General features: G+C 38.7%; 1 protein-coding gene and 1 non-coding gene across 5 annotated transcripts in view; both read left to right on the forward strand.

Moving 5' to 3' along the window:
- Positions 1-11,469, forward strand: part of FRMD6 (FERM domain containing 6) — an 82,128-nt gene extending 70,659 nt beyond the window's left edge. For all 4 annotated transcript variants that reach the window (XM_004087132.3, XM_003267682.3, XM_030810496.1 and 1 more), the window contains 3 exons: positions 1,166-1,297; positions 4,982-5,073; positions 8,494-11,469. In XM_004087132.3, coding sequence (XP_004087180.1) covers positions 1,166-1,297; positions 4,982-5,073; positions 8,494-8,778 — 509 coding nt within the window. In that variant the 3' untranslated portion in view covers positions 8,779-11,469. The remainder of the gene's footprint in view (positions 1-1,165; positions 1,298-4,981; positions 5,074-8,493) is intronic.
- Positions 3,310-3,416, forward strand: LOC115836257. The gene has a single exon (XR_004031221.1). It is a non-coding gene; the product is annotated as a U6 spliceosomal RNA (small nuclear RNA).
- Positions 11,470-12,644: the final 1,175 nt, after the last annotated feature.

Here is a 12,644-nt window from a genome sequence, read left to right on the forward strand (position 1 = left end):
CTTAGCTGTTTCTATGAAGTAGATTGGAAATTAGTCCTGCTGCCCTTGTGTCTGTATTTCTGATTCCCAGATTAAATAAAACAGTGGTTAGGACAGCACAGTGGAGTGCAGTGATAGTGACAGAAGCATCTTGAACTTCTGGACCCCTCCCCACAAAATAAAGATTGGAGTCCATGCCATTGAGTTACTTAGTAATGTTTTTAAGCACCTCCCATGTAACCAGAACTATAGGGAGGATAAAAGAAATCTAGCACCTGGCTGATAGGAACTTACTGCATGTTAAAGAGATAAGATGAATCCTATGGCTTATCTCAGCCAAACTTAACATTTTTGTCCCTCTTTTATATTATTTTTCTGTCTTAAATAAGTGCTGTAGCATTCAGGCTTGACAGAAAAGATAGACTCTGTTAAAGAAAAGTGCAGACCATCTGGTTTCTGTAGAATTTGTGTGGATCTCAGGTCACTCAGTGCCCTTGAGAATAGGCAGCTATGGACATGGGGGGCTTTGTGAACTGTCATCTGCCTGTGTCAGTGAGCCTTGCTTTGGCATCAGGCAAAGGGCCCATCAGTTTCGGTTTGTCCTTTGTCATTGCAGCAAGGTAGTATAGTTTTTCTTCTTAAAAAATACAGAATAATTGGCAAATTATAGTATTAAAAAACATATAGGTAATGCAGCAATCCTATAAGAAAGAACAAGTAGGCCAGGTGCGGGGGCTCACACTTGTAATCCCAGTACTTTGGGAGGCCAAGGCAGGCGGATCACGAGGTCAAGAGATCGAGACCATTCTGGCCAACATGGTGAAACCTCGTCTCTGCTAAAAATACAAAAATCAGCTGGGCATGGTGGTGCGTGTCTGTAGTCCCAGCTACCCGGGAGGCTGAGGCAGGAGAATTGCTTGAACCTGGGAGGCGTAGGTTGCAGTGAGCAGAGATCACATCACTCCAGCCTGGTGACAAAAGTGAGACTTTGTCTCAAAAAGAAAGAAAGAGAGAAAGAACAAGTAGCACCTGTTGAAAATGGTCCCTGGAGTTTCCTATTGGAGTCTCATTAGCAAATTTATTTTCAAATACGAATAATTACATAGCCACCCTCAAAATATGGTTGTATATTATGATGGTCATTTCCCTTTTTGTCATTAACTGTCTTTTCCTTCTTCTGTGTCAGAAATAGAGATGTTGGTTGATGACCCCCGGGATCTGGAGCAGATGAATGAAGAGTCTCTGGAAGTCAGCCCAGACATGTGCATCTACATCACAGAGGACATGCTCATGTCGCGGAAGCTTAACGGACACTCTGGTGAGCTCTTACAGAAAGTTATTCTTCCTTGGTGTAGCGGGTTACCAGGACTGAAAAACACGTGCCTCAGAAAATAGAAGGGGTGAGCTGGGGGCTCTAGACCAGAGACTGGACTGCACTAAGAGGCTCTTCAGGTCAGTGTTGTAAACTGAAGGATCCTGTGCCTTCTGTGGAAGGAGGGAAAGAGGAGAAACACCCAGGATTGGGAATTAGCATTTTAGCTCCGTGCTTTGGACAAAAGGTAGTTGTACAGTAGGGTTCTCTTTATGTTATGCTGTGTCGAGAATCATATAATGTATCTGGAAGGCCTTGTAGACCCCTTCAGTCTGGCCTCCTTTTTACAGATAACCTATAGTTCAAAGAGGACAAATCGTACATGGCTAGAAACAGAAGTAGGCCCCCAGGTTTTTGGTTTTTTTTTTAATTTTTTCCCACTGTGTTATACTGGTAGAGGAGTCTGGGAGGAAAAGTGTCAAAACGGGTTGACCTAGAAAGACACTCTTAAATTCCATATTTGTATGAATTCTTCTAGAAAACATGCATTCACTATAGTTATATAATACACCATATATATTTCTGTTACATGTAAGATACTATCTTTAAAAATTGGCAGCAATATCAGTTTTGTTTATAGACATCAGTCACATCTAACTGCTTTTGTCACACATCATGAATCAGTCTGTTCTTTAGAGAAATATGCCTCAGGAACCAGCACTATTGAAATGGCCCCTTCCAGCTTTGATTGAATGAAGGGCCCGACTGGGGTAGCCTGTCCCTGCTCTGGCAAATCCACAGCTCCTGATGTTCATCGAGCCTCTTCCTCCAGGTGCCAGGCACTGGAAATCAGAGAGGAACCAGACTGATACACAGTCAGTACCATCCTGGCACTTAGTCTTCAAGAGCAGGAGGCATCTTTTATTTCAGAATTCCGTTTGCTAACCCAACAGAACCCTGGCTTCTCACACCTGCCTGTGGCTGCAGAGAATCATCTCTCTGACCAGCACTGACTCATTAGGCTGCTTACTCTAAACATGCTTACAGTTCATATACCAAACTTTGCCCCTTTTTGCCCATGTACTTTATGATATTGAATTTTCTCCTTACAATTACATTTTAATTTAAATTAAATTCACAATTATATGCACATTATAGGTCCATGTATATAGCTCTGTATATATATGTTTGTGGAAAGGAAATGGTCTAAAAACTGTGTATGCCACAGTGCCTTTGGGAAGGGAGGTATGAGGGAAGCTGACCTGGACTTTGCGTTTATATATTTCTGCATTTAATTTTTATAAGACTGTTAATTTTAAATAGAAATAAAATTTAAGTAAAAAGTCTGGCTGTTTAAGAAGATTTATATATAAAAAAAGTTTGTTGAAATGTTATAAAAATAATTAAAGAATGAGTGGTAAGGCCAGGTGCGGTGGCTCACACCTATAATCCCAGCACTTTAGGAAGCCAAGGTGGGTGGATCACCTGAGATCAGGAGTTGGAGATCAGCCTGGCCAACAAGGTGAAACCCCATCTCTACTAAAAATACAAAAAAAAAATTAGCCGCAGGCCCGTAATCCCAGCAACATGGGTGGCTGGGGCAGGAGAATCGCTTGAACCCAGGAGGCAGAGGTTGCAGTGAGCCGAGATTGCGTCACTGTACTCTATCCTGGGCAACAGAGTGTGAGACTCTGTCAAAAAAAAAAAAAAGAAAAAGAACAAGTGGTTAAATTATACCTTATTCATAACAATGGTATATAACCGTTAAATTCGAGATTTTCAAACAATATTTAATAACATAAGGATAGTTAAGGTAAACAGTAAAAATTATATAAAAGTGATCTAATTAAAAACAAGAATATCTGTGTATTTAAAAATCATAAAACTATTAATAGCCTTTTCTTTGGATGTTAGGGTTATAGATACAGATGATTTTATTTTCTTTCTTACATCATCTTAGTTTTCTAAATTCTCTATAATTTGAGCATTTAAACGTTGTTTATAAAACATTCAGCTAAGTACTTGCCTTGGCAGCACATACACTAAAGTTGCAGTGATACAGAGAAGATTAGCATGGCCCCTGTGCAAGGATGACATTCAAATTTGTGAAGTGTTCCATATCTTTCAAAAAAAAAAAAAAAAACACACTCAGCTAAGGTTGAGTAGTGATGAAGTATATGCCACACTGTTTCATTCTTACAGAGTTTGATAGGAGTTGGTTAAGTGTTTTGAGCACCAGCTCAGTGTTGACTTTTCCAGTGGTAGGTCTGGGTTTGGAGAAGACTCTTTACAGGCATGATAGCCGAGGGCACATTTACCAGGAAATCGAAAAGGAACCGTGACAACTTGTTTAAAGGTTTAATGCTGTTTAGAAGATAAAGATTAAAGATAGTTCTAGATTCTCTACTAATGCCATTTGTACTAATCCCTAAAACATGAGTATCCCCTGAGTTTTTAAAGTGTCTGCTTGTAAACCAGTCTTGAAATGTCTTCGTATTTCATGTTTCAATTGAACTAATTATTGAATACTTAATGTATTTATGGCATATGCTAGACACTGAGTCATTACGAGATGTTTCTAAAGAGTTAAGGGATAGAACACAAGTCATTCTGTAGACTACTAGCAGTAGTTGAATAAGAATCACGTTACTTAAAGTTTTTTTTTTTTTTTAAGAAGCCATTTGGCCTTAGGATCTAGGGCTTGACCTGTAGTACACTTGGTTCATCCATTGGCAAGAAAAATTTCAGCGGTGTTCACTTACACCTCTAGTTCTAATTAGTAATTTTACCTTCTGAGACATGTTCCTACTCATTGCTTCACTCCTATGCCAGTCACGTAGGGAAATGTCAGCGCTGGATTTCTGCTTCCGAAATTTTAGCGGGTTTCCACTGAGTGCTAAGGTGATTAGGTTAGGTGCTCTGTTGTTCTCAAAGACCCAGTACTGAATTTTCACTGTGGCCTCCCAGTTTACAGGGGGATCTGCTGCAGGAGGTATGTGCCAAGTATCCCATCACCCAAAAAGAGCTGCCATGAACTGAGTGTATCCATGTATGTCCCTGTACCTCACCCTTTTATGCATTCACTGTGTAATTATCATTAAAACTAGCAGGCAGGTGCTGTTATTGGCCCGATGTTTTACGAGAAGACACTGGGAGGCTAAGTAAATGGCCAGGACACATGGCTAATTAGTTATCTGGGCCAGGATCCAGCCAGACCTGTCTGACTTCAGAGGCCAGAGCCCCCACAATTCACCACTATACATCTAAGCCGAACCAGATCTAGAAGGCGTGTGTTCAGTAAGGGTTAAGTTTAATGTTGCTGCTGAATAGAAAGGGGAGGAGGGGAAGCTTTATGAGATGCAGTAAGGAGGTTGCTTTACATCTATAGTCTTTGCTTCTTGTCTCTAACTTCATCATAAATAGCTTAATTAGAAGTTTGTTTTAGAAAATTCAGACTCTAAACATCTTCCTACACTCTAACCCTACATTGACTCATTAACCTCTATTTACTGTAAGATGAGAGAGAGTGTGTGCTATTCTGGTTGTCTGCCACCAAAGAGTCACAGTGAAACTTTTTGGTAATGGTTAATATTTGATTTTTCATTCCTGATAGCAATATGTCAGAATATATGGCAAGAGGTGTGAATAATTTGAAATATTTATTGTTTTTATCTCTGTGTTTTATTTCAGGGTTGATTGTGAAAGAAATTGGGTCTTCTACCTCGAGCTCTTCAGAAACAGTTGTTAAGCTTCGTGGCCAGAGTACTGATTCTCTTCCACAGGTATTGAAGGAATTGAAAAATATTAATTAGGAAACTGAAGTTATAGAAAATTTTAAGTAGTAACTTACATTTATACAAATGAGCAAAAATTAAAAACCCGAAGGAAATGAGCCTTCCTAGATACGTACATTCTAGCTTTATTCTGAATTTATTTCCATCTTATTTGCTAGTTCTGCTTATCTTTGAGTTGATTTTTACTTAGATAAATTACAGATTTTGCTTCACATTTTATATGGTTGGGAAGCCTCTGGTCTTCAGGCTTCAGGCGAATCACGTGTGCACGTGCATGTGTCTGTGTGTGTTGCTTGTCCTCAACCTAGGAGAATAATACTTTTTTGTCAGTGTGTTCTGGCAGAAATGTTTCCACACTCTGGTTATTCCATTCAGATTGAATTTTCGAAGTATGCTGAGCCTAGAACATTTGACAACCTGTGATCACTGGTTAAACTATTAAATGTCCAGCAATATAGATAAAATACTCTGAAACTCATGGTTTCAGCATTTGGATGTAATGTGTGACTGATGGTCCTAATTCCTGAGCACGTCCTCCCTGCTCCTGCCTTTCTTTCTTGGGCTCTCTTTGTGTCTTGTTTTTTTCCCTTCTGTGTGTGTTTCTCTTTTTTCATTTGCATTCTGGCTCTCCTTGTCCCCTACTTTTCTCCTCCTCTTTCCTCCCTTTTTTCTCATTTGTCTTTTCTTTCTCTTACTTGCGTTGAAGTAACCATAATGTGAAAATGATGTTCATGAAATATTTTTCTGAAAACTGCAATGAGTAATCTACTCTTAAGAGATGTTTCTGGGGCACAGCTGACAGTCAGATTCCACACCTACACTGTGGGGAGAACTTTGTGTGCCTTCCTTGAGAGTTTGTGGGGATGACCAGATGATTCTATGTGTGAAATCCCGTTGGAGCCTGGGAAGACTGCATCAGCACAAGGGATCACTCAGATGCGACACTTCCTACTAAAACGTGCTTGTGGAACTTTTGCCTCTAGCAAAAATTGTATCTTATGCTAACAGGGTTGTCCTTTGTGGTGGGAAGCAGCAAAATTTAAAGATACAATATCTGGTTTCCTTAAATAACCCATTATATATCTTCCATTCATATAATTATCAGAATCATTTTTAACCTATTTCCAATACCACCTCTTGGGATAATAAAAAAGTCTGCCCCTTGCTGTGTACAGCATTTGGTGGAATCCCCTAACCCCCGACTCGTGTTCGGGAACTTAGTCCTGGTGCCTGCCTCCGAGCCTCTTCAACACCAAGAACACCCTATATCCGACCCAGCACCAAGAACACTTTATATTCAACGCAAGAATTCTGGCCTTTTAAAGAGAAAAACTGTGTTTCTTTTTATTATTATTATTATTATTATTATACTTTAAGTTTTAGGGTACATGTGCACAATGTGCAGGTTTGTTACATATGTATCCATGTGCCATGTTAGTGTGCTGCACCCATTAACTCATCATTTAGCATTAGGTATATCTCCTAATGCTATCCCTCCCCCCTCCCCCCACCCCACAACAGTCTCCGGAGTATGATGTTCCCCTTCCTGTGTCCATGAGTTCTCATTGTTCAATTCCCACCTATGAATGAGAACATGCGGTGTTTGGTTTTTTGTCCTTGCGATAGTTTACTGAGAATGATGATTTCCAGTTTCATCCATGTCCCTACAAAGGACATGAACTCATCATTTTTTATGGCTGCGTAGTGTTCTATGGTGTATATGTGCCACATTTTCTTAATCCAGTCTATCGTTGTTGGACATTTGGGTTGGTTCCAAGTCTTTGCTATTGTGAATAGTGCTGCAATAAACATACGTGTGCATGTGTCTTTATAGCAGCATGATTTATAGTCCTTTGGGTATATACCCAGTAATGGGATGGCTGGGTCAAATGGTATTTCTAGTTCTAGATCCCTGAGGAATCGCCGCACTGACTCCCACAATGGTTGAACTAGTTTACAGTCCCACCAACAGTGTAAAAGTGTTCCTGCTTCTCCACATCCTCTCCAGCACCTGTTGTTTTCTGACTTTTAAATGATGGCCATTCTAACTGGTGTGAGATGGTATCTCACTGTGGTTTTGATTTGCATTTCTCTGATGGCCAGTGACGATGAGCATTTTTTCATGTGTGTTTTGGCTGCATAAATGTCTTCTTTTGAGAAGTGTCTGTTCATGTCCTTCGCCCACTTTTTGATGGGGTTGTTTGTTTTGTTCTTGTAAATTTGTTTGAGTTCATTGTAGATTCTGGATATTAGCCCTTTGTCAGATGAGTAGGTTGTGAAAATTTTCTCCCATTTTGTAGGTTGCCTGTTCACTCTGATGGTAGTTTCTTTTGCTGTGCAGAAGCTCTTTAGTTTAATTAGATCCCATTTGTCAATTTTGGCTTTTGTTGCCATTGCTTTTGGTGTTTTAGACAAGAAGTCCTTGCCCATGCCTGTGTTCTGAATGGTATTGTCTAGGTTTTCTTCTAGGGTTTTTATGGTTTTAGGTCTAACATGTAAGTCTTTAATCCATCTTGAATTAATTTTTGTATAAGGTGTAAGGAAGGGATCCAGTTTCAGCTTTCTACATATGGCTAGCCAGTTTTCCCAGCACCATTTATTAAATAGGGAATCCTTTTCCCATTGCTTGTTTTTGTCAGGTTTGTCAAAGATCAGATAGTTGTAGATATGCAGCATTATTTCTGAGGGCTCTGTTCTGATCCATTGATCTATGTCTCTGTTTTGGTACCAGTACCATGCTGTTTTGGTTACTGTAGCCTTGTAGTATAGTTTGAAGTCAGGTAGCGTGATGCCTCCAGCTTTGTTCTTTTGGCTTAGGATTGACTTGGCGATGCGGGCTCTTTTTTGTTTCCTGATAATAATTGGTTTATTTTCCCATTTCTTAATAAAGTAATAACAGACCTTGGCCTAAAAGGTCTGAATTGCCATATCCTAGTGAAAAAAAAAATGGAAGCCATGTCTTTACCTATATGACCTTATTTCAAGATAATTACTTGATTACTGAAATGCTAGGGATAGTTGGATTCCTATTGTATTGGATTATTTTCCTCTGTGGAATTATTATTCCTCTGTGCTTTGGATTATTTATGTGTAAAATGAGGAGAATGATAGTGCCTGCTTCCTAGGACTATTAGGAAGATTAAATGAGTTAATACATGCCGAGTATTTAGGTCAGGGCCTGACACATGGTAATTGCTCAGTAAATGTTAGCTGCTGTTACTACTGGTGGAGGTGGTATTGATGATATATTTCCCCATACAGCCCAGAAACCACAGATTGGAAACCACTTTCTAACATGTAAGGATTACTTAACCTTTTGTGGTTCTGTAGCATCTCTCTTTACAAGGCAAATATTCTAACCTTTCACTTTAGTCTGTAAAGTTGTTTCAGCCTTCCCTTATCTTGCAGACTATATGTCGGAAACCAAAGACCTCCACTGATCGACACAGCTTGAGCCTCGATGACATCAGACTTTACCAGAAAGACTTCTTGCGCATTGCAGGTCTGTGTCAGGACACTGCTCAGAGTTACACCTTTGGATGTGGCCATGAACTGGATGAGGAAGGCCTCTATTGCAACAGTTGCTTGGCCCAGCAGTGCATCAACATCCAAGATGCTTTTCCAGTCAAAAGAACCAGCAAATACTTTTCTCTGGATCTCACTCATGATGAAGTTCCAGAGTTTGTTGTATAAAGTCCGTCTGTGTGCGGCTGTATAGGCAGCTTACTGTTTGCTAGAGGATGCGAAAGTCATGGGTTCTTTACATATTACTTGTGCCATATCTTCTTCACCCTAAACATAGCTCTTTCTTTATAATATTTGTGATGATGGAAACAAAAGCCTTGGAACAATTGCACTTTAAGTATTACACAGAAGTCAGAGAACTACAGAAAATGTACAGCAAGACAAGTGCCCGGAAGTTCATGGATCCTTCAGAAGGAAATGCGCTTTACTGATTGCAAAGCCTTTGGAATATTGGAGTGTAGTGTGTTTGCTCATCTGTTGCTTTTTAGTTCAGTTACATGTAACATCACATTTTTTTATCACGTGAAAGATGTTAGATTTGTTTGCTTATAAATTTTTTTGCCACTCCCTCATAGAATGCTCATAGTTTGGGAGAAGAAAGAGGGAAGATTCTCTCTTAACAGAGAGACAGTTGCTCTATATACCCATTGCTTCCTCCCTGAGGCTGTCCCAAAGTGAACACTGATGCAGTGGTCAAAATCATGAGGTTGTAGCAAGCCAAAGATATGTACGTGACGGAAGCACATAAGCAATAAGCAGAAAACCAGAAGTGCATGCTGTGATGCCTGTGACTCCTTCATCCCGCGCAGTGCCATGTCCTCTTCTGTGATCTTCCAGAAAGCTCCAGGATTCATTTGAGTTCCACATCCAAGTAACAGATGAATTATATTCATGTTGTAATGCATTTTGTGGAGTTTACAAAACCAGTGTCTGTTTAAACTATGGAAAATGTCTTAGAAAACGTTGGTGCTTGGTGATGCTTCATTTGTTTAATTATCGAGAGCAAATTATGGCAATGCTAGTTTCTGCTTAACCAAAATACTCTATGTATATATTATACATATATAAATACATGGGATTGTGTTTGTTTATATGTGTTTAAAGCTTACTATGTCTTCATTTTGGCTTCCATGACTATCTTTTATACATGGAATTCCTTAAGATTGAGAATATGTCACTGAGTGAATGATACCTGCAGACAATCAGTTGATATATGTAGAGTTCAGAATGACTGTTTCCTCATGTGCCTTTGGCCATGATTCTCAACACTGATTGTACAACAGAATTTTGGGGGGAGCTTTTAAAAAATAATGACTGAGTCTCCCACCAGACCGATTACATCATTCTCTTGTGGCGGGACCCAGGTAGAATTGCCTTTTCTTTTAAAGTTCTCCAGATGGAGCTAATATGCAACAGAGTTGAAAACCACTGATCCCGGGGGTGTCTTTTGTTAATTTTGAAGTAAAAGTGTACAGAAGACATAGTGTATGAGAAAGGGCCATTTTTAAGACAGTTACCTGCTGTGCTGCTGTTACAATATATAATGAAACCAAGTCAGGGGAGTGAATTTATCAATCTTCTGATGTACAGTAAAAACGTTGCTCACACTTCAGGAGAGAACTTCATAGCACAATGTCTTTCTATAAGATATTTTTAATGGTTTAGTATTTTACAACATTTGTTTACCATATTTTGATATACCATTTTTTTCTATCTGCCTAGTTTTATTAAAAAAACTATATATTATTTTCTAAAGAAACAATCATATTTTTATACAAAATTATGTTTTCAGGTAACGAAATAGATTTAGGGTACAGCGGAACATAAGCAGTGTTACCCGTGGTTGGGAGTCAGTATTATACAACAAATGGTGAGCTGGAACATGCCCTGCCTGTGCTGTCCCTCCTGTGCTGGGTCATGGATGTGTGGGCAACATTGCCTCATCACGTTAGGTTCACCTGACACTTTAAAAGGAAAAAAAGTTCCATAGAGTTCTGTGGTCACAAAATTGTTTTGCTTTTATCAGATACTTTAATAGAACCAAAGTTGCAGATATTGGAATGTATGGAAGTATCTCAGTCTCTGCATAAAAGGATTGAAGTATGAAAGGATCATTTAATGACTGTTTTACTTATAAGTCATTAAGTAATCCACCATTTCTTATGGATGATGCTTAAGCCTGGTGAGGTTTGTACTCTCAGGAGCCCAGATCATAATGCAGTGCATTTCCTTAGCCCTTAGAGTTTCTTGCAAACATTTAAAAAAAGGCATATTTAAGAAAGAAAGATAAAGAAAAAACATTTAGTTACTGTAAACAGGTACTGCTTTATACTTTATTTTCTCTCTACTTCAACCAAAATCAGATCTTTAAGGTTTTGCTGACATCGTTGGTGGTTTTGCACACGCTCTAATTGGATTTATGAATAGTCCTATGGGTTTTCAAAGATGAATCATGCTAAGAACACTTTTGCTTTTTGATCCACTGTTTGCAGCAGAATTATATATATGTATATGAAAAATCCACTTTGAATAATCCATATTTTGTATTTGGAAATTGTTTTTAAAAATAAAAAGGAAAAGAAATATATAAAGCTGTTATTTATTCTGCATTTCTTACATATCTATCGCTTGTCAGTATACCCGTTTTGGTATATATTGCCTCTGCACATCTACATTTGTATATGCAACAGTGAGCTTTATATCTACATAAACTGTAAATAATCCTTTCTGTGAAAGGATCATCATATCAAGATGATACCAAAAGTATGTAAAAAGAAACCTGCATTATTTTGTAATTATTTCTTATAGATATTTCATGGTAAGATTAGCAGTCAATAAAGTTACTTTTTTGCCTTTAAATTGCCTTTTTGATTATTAGAGCTCTCAAGCGAGAAGCATTAAGGAGTGACAGTGTTTTCTTCATGTTCTTTGCTGTAATGAAGCACAGTAAAGGACAACAAGGTTCCATGTGATAGAATTCCAAGTAAAACAGTCCTGGTGGTGACGATGGTAATAGCTGATGCTGAGTACTGCCATGTGCCAGACCCAGTTTCACGTGTATTCAGATTTCATGTGTTCAGTCATTTAATCCTCATATCCCCATAAGGCAGGTACTGTTATTATTCTTAGTTGCAGATGTGAAGGAATCAAGCTTCCAGGAGGTTGTGGTAGTCAGCCATTGTTGAGTTCAAATTATGGAGCTGAAAAAAACTCTCCTTTAAAAAGAAGTATTTTAACTAAAATAACTAACTTAAACCCTGAAAACCGTCATCACTGGACTGTTGGTTTAATTATAAAATAAACAAATGGTTGCATTTAAAAGCATGCATTCACAAACCTGAACATGAGGGCAGCATGACATTAAGGAAAGAGCCCAGAGTTGAGAGTCAACAGCATTCTGAAAAGCCCCAGCTCATTTTCTGAAGGGAAATCCATTACCTTCTCTTTGCTCCACTTCTCTTGGCCAAAAAATGGAGATAATAATTCAAAGGACTGTTTGGAGAATTAGATAAGGCAATGGTTTAGTATGCCCCTGATGACGAGGTGGGAAAAAGGAGGGCTGTCAAATCTAACATTTAATTTTTGTGAAATGGAGCCATTTGGATTCACACAGTCCAAAACAAGTTTTCTAGTCAAGTGTTAGGAATTTTGCAGTGTCTGATAAATTGTGAGTTGGAGTCCAGGAAAGAAAATACTTGGTACCTACTATGCATCTAATATTACAAACACCATGTCTAATCCTCACAACCCTTCAAGGAGTTGTCACTCTCATTTCACAGCTGAGGAAACAGTTAAACTTGCCCACGATTCTACAGCTAGTGAGTGGTAAAGCAGAGTTTTAAACCCAAACTTTTCTCCAAAAGCCTTGCTTTTTTTTTTTTATGCTGTATACAGTATACAGTTGTTACCCACTGCCCTTAAAGAAAAATCAGAGCCTAATAGGGAAGACAGACTCCAATTTTGATAGTGGATAAATGAAATTTATTTGCTAACTTGGTAATTTTTTTGAGCATCTACTGTGTGCCAGACTATAT

This window comes from Nomascus leucogenys, chromosome 1a, assembly GCF_006542625.1.
Source record: "Nomascus leucogenys isolate Asia chromosome 1a, Asia_NLE_v1, whole genome shotgun sequence".
Taxonomy (NCBI): Eukaryota; Metazoa; Chordata; class Mammalia; order Primates; family Hylobatidae; genus Nomascus; species Nomascus leucogenys.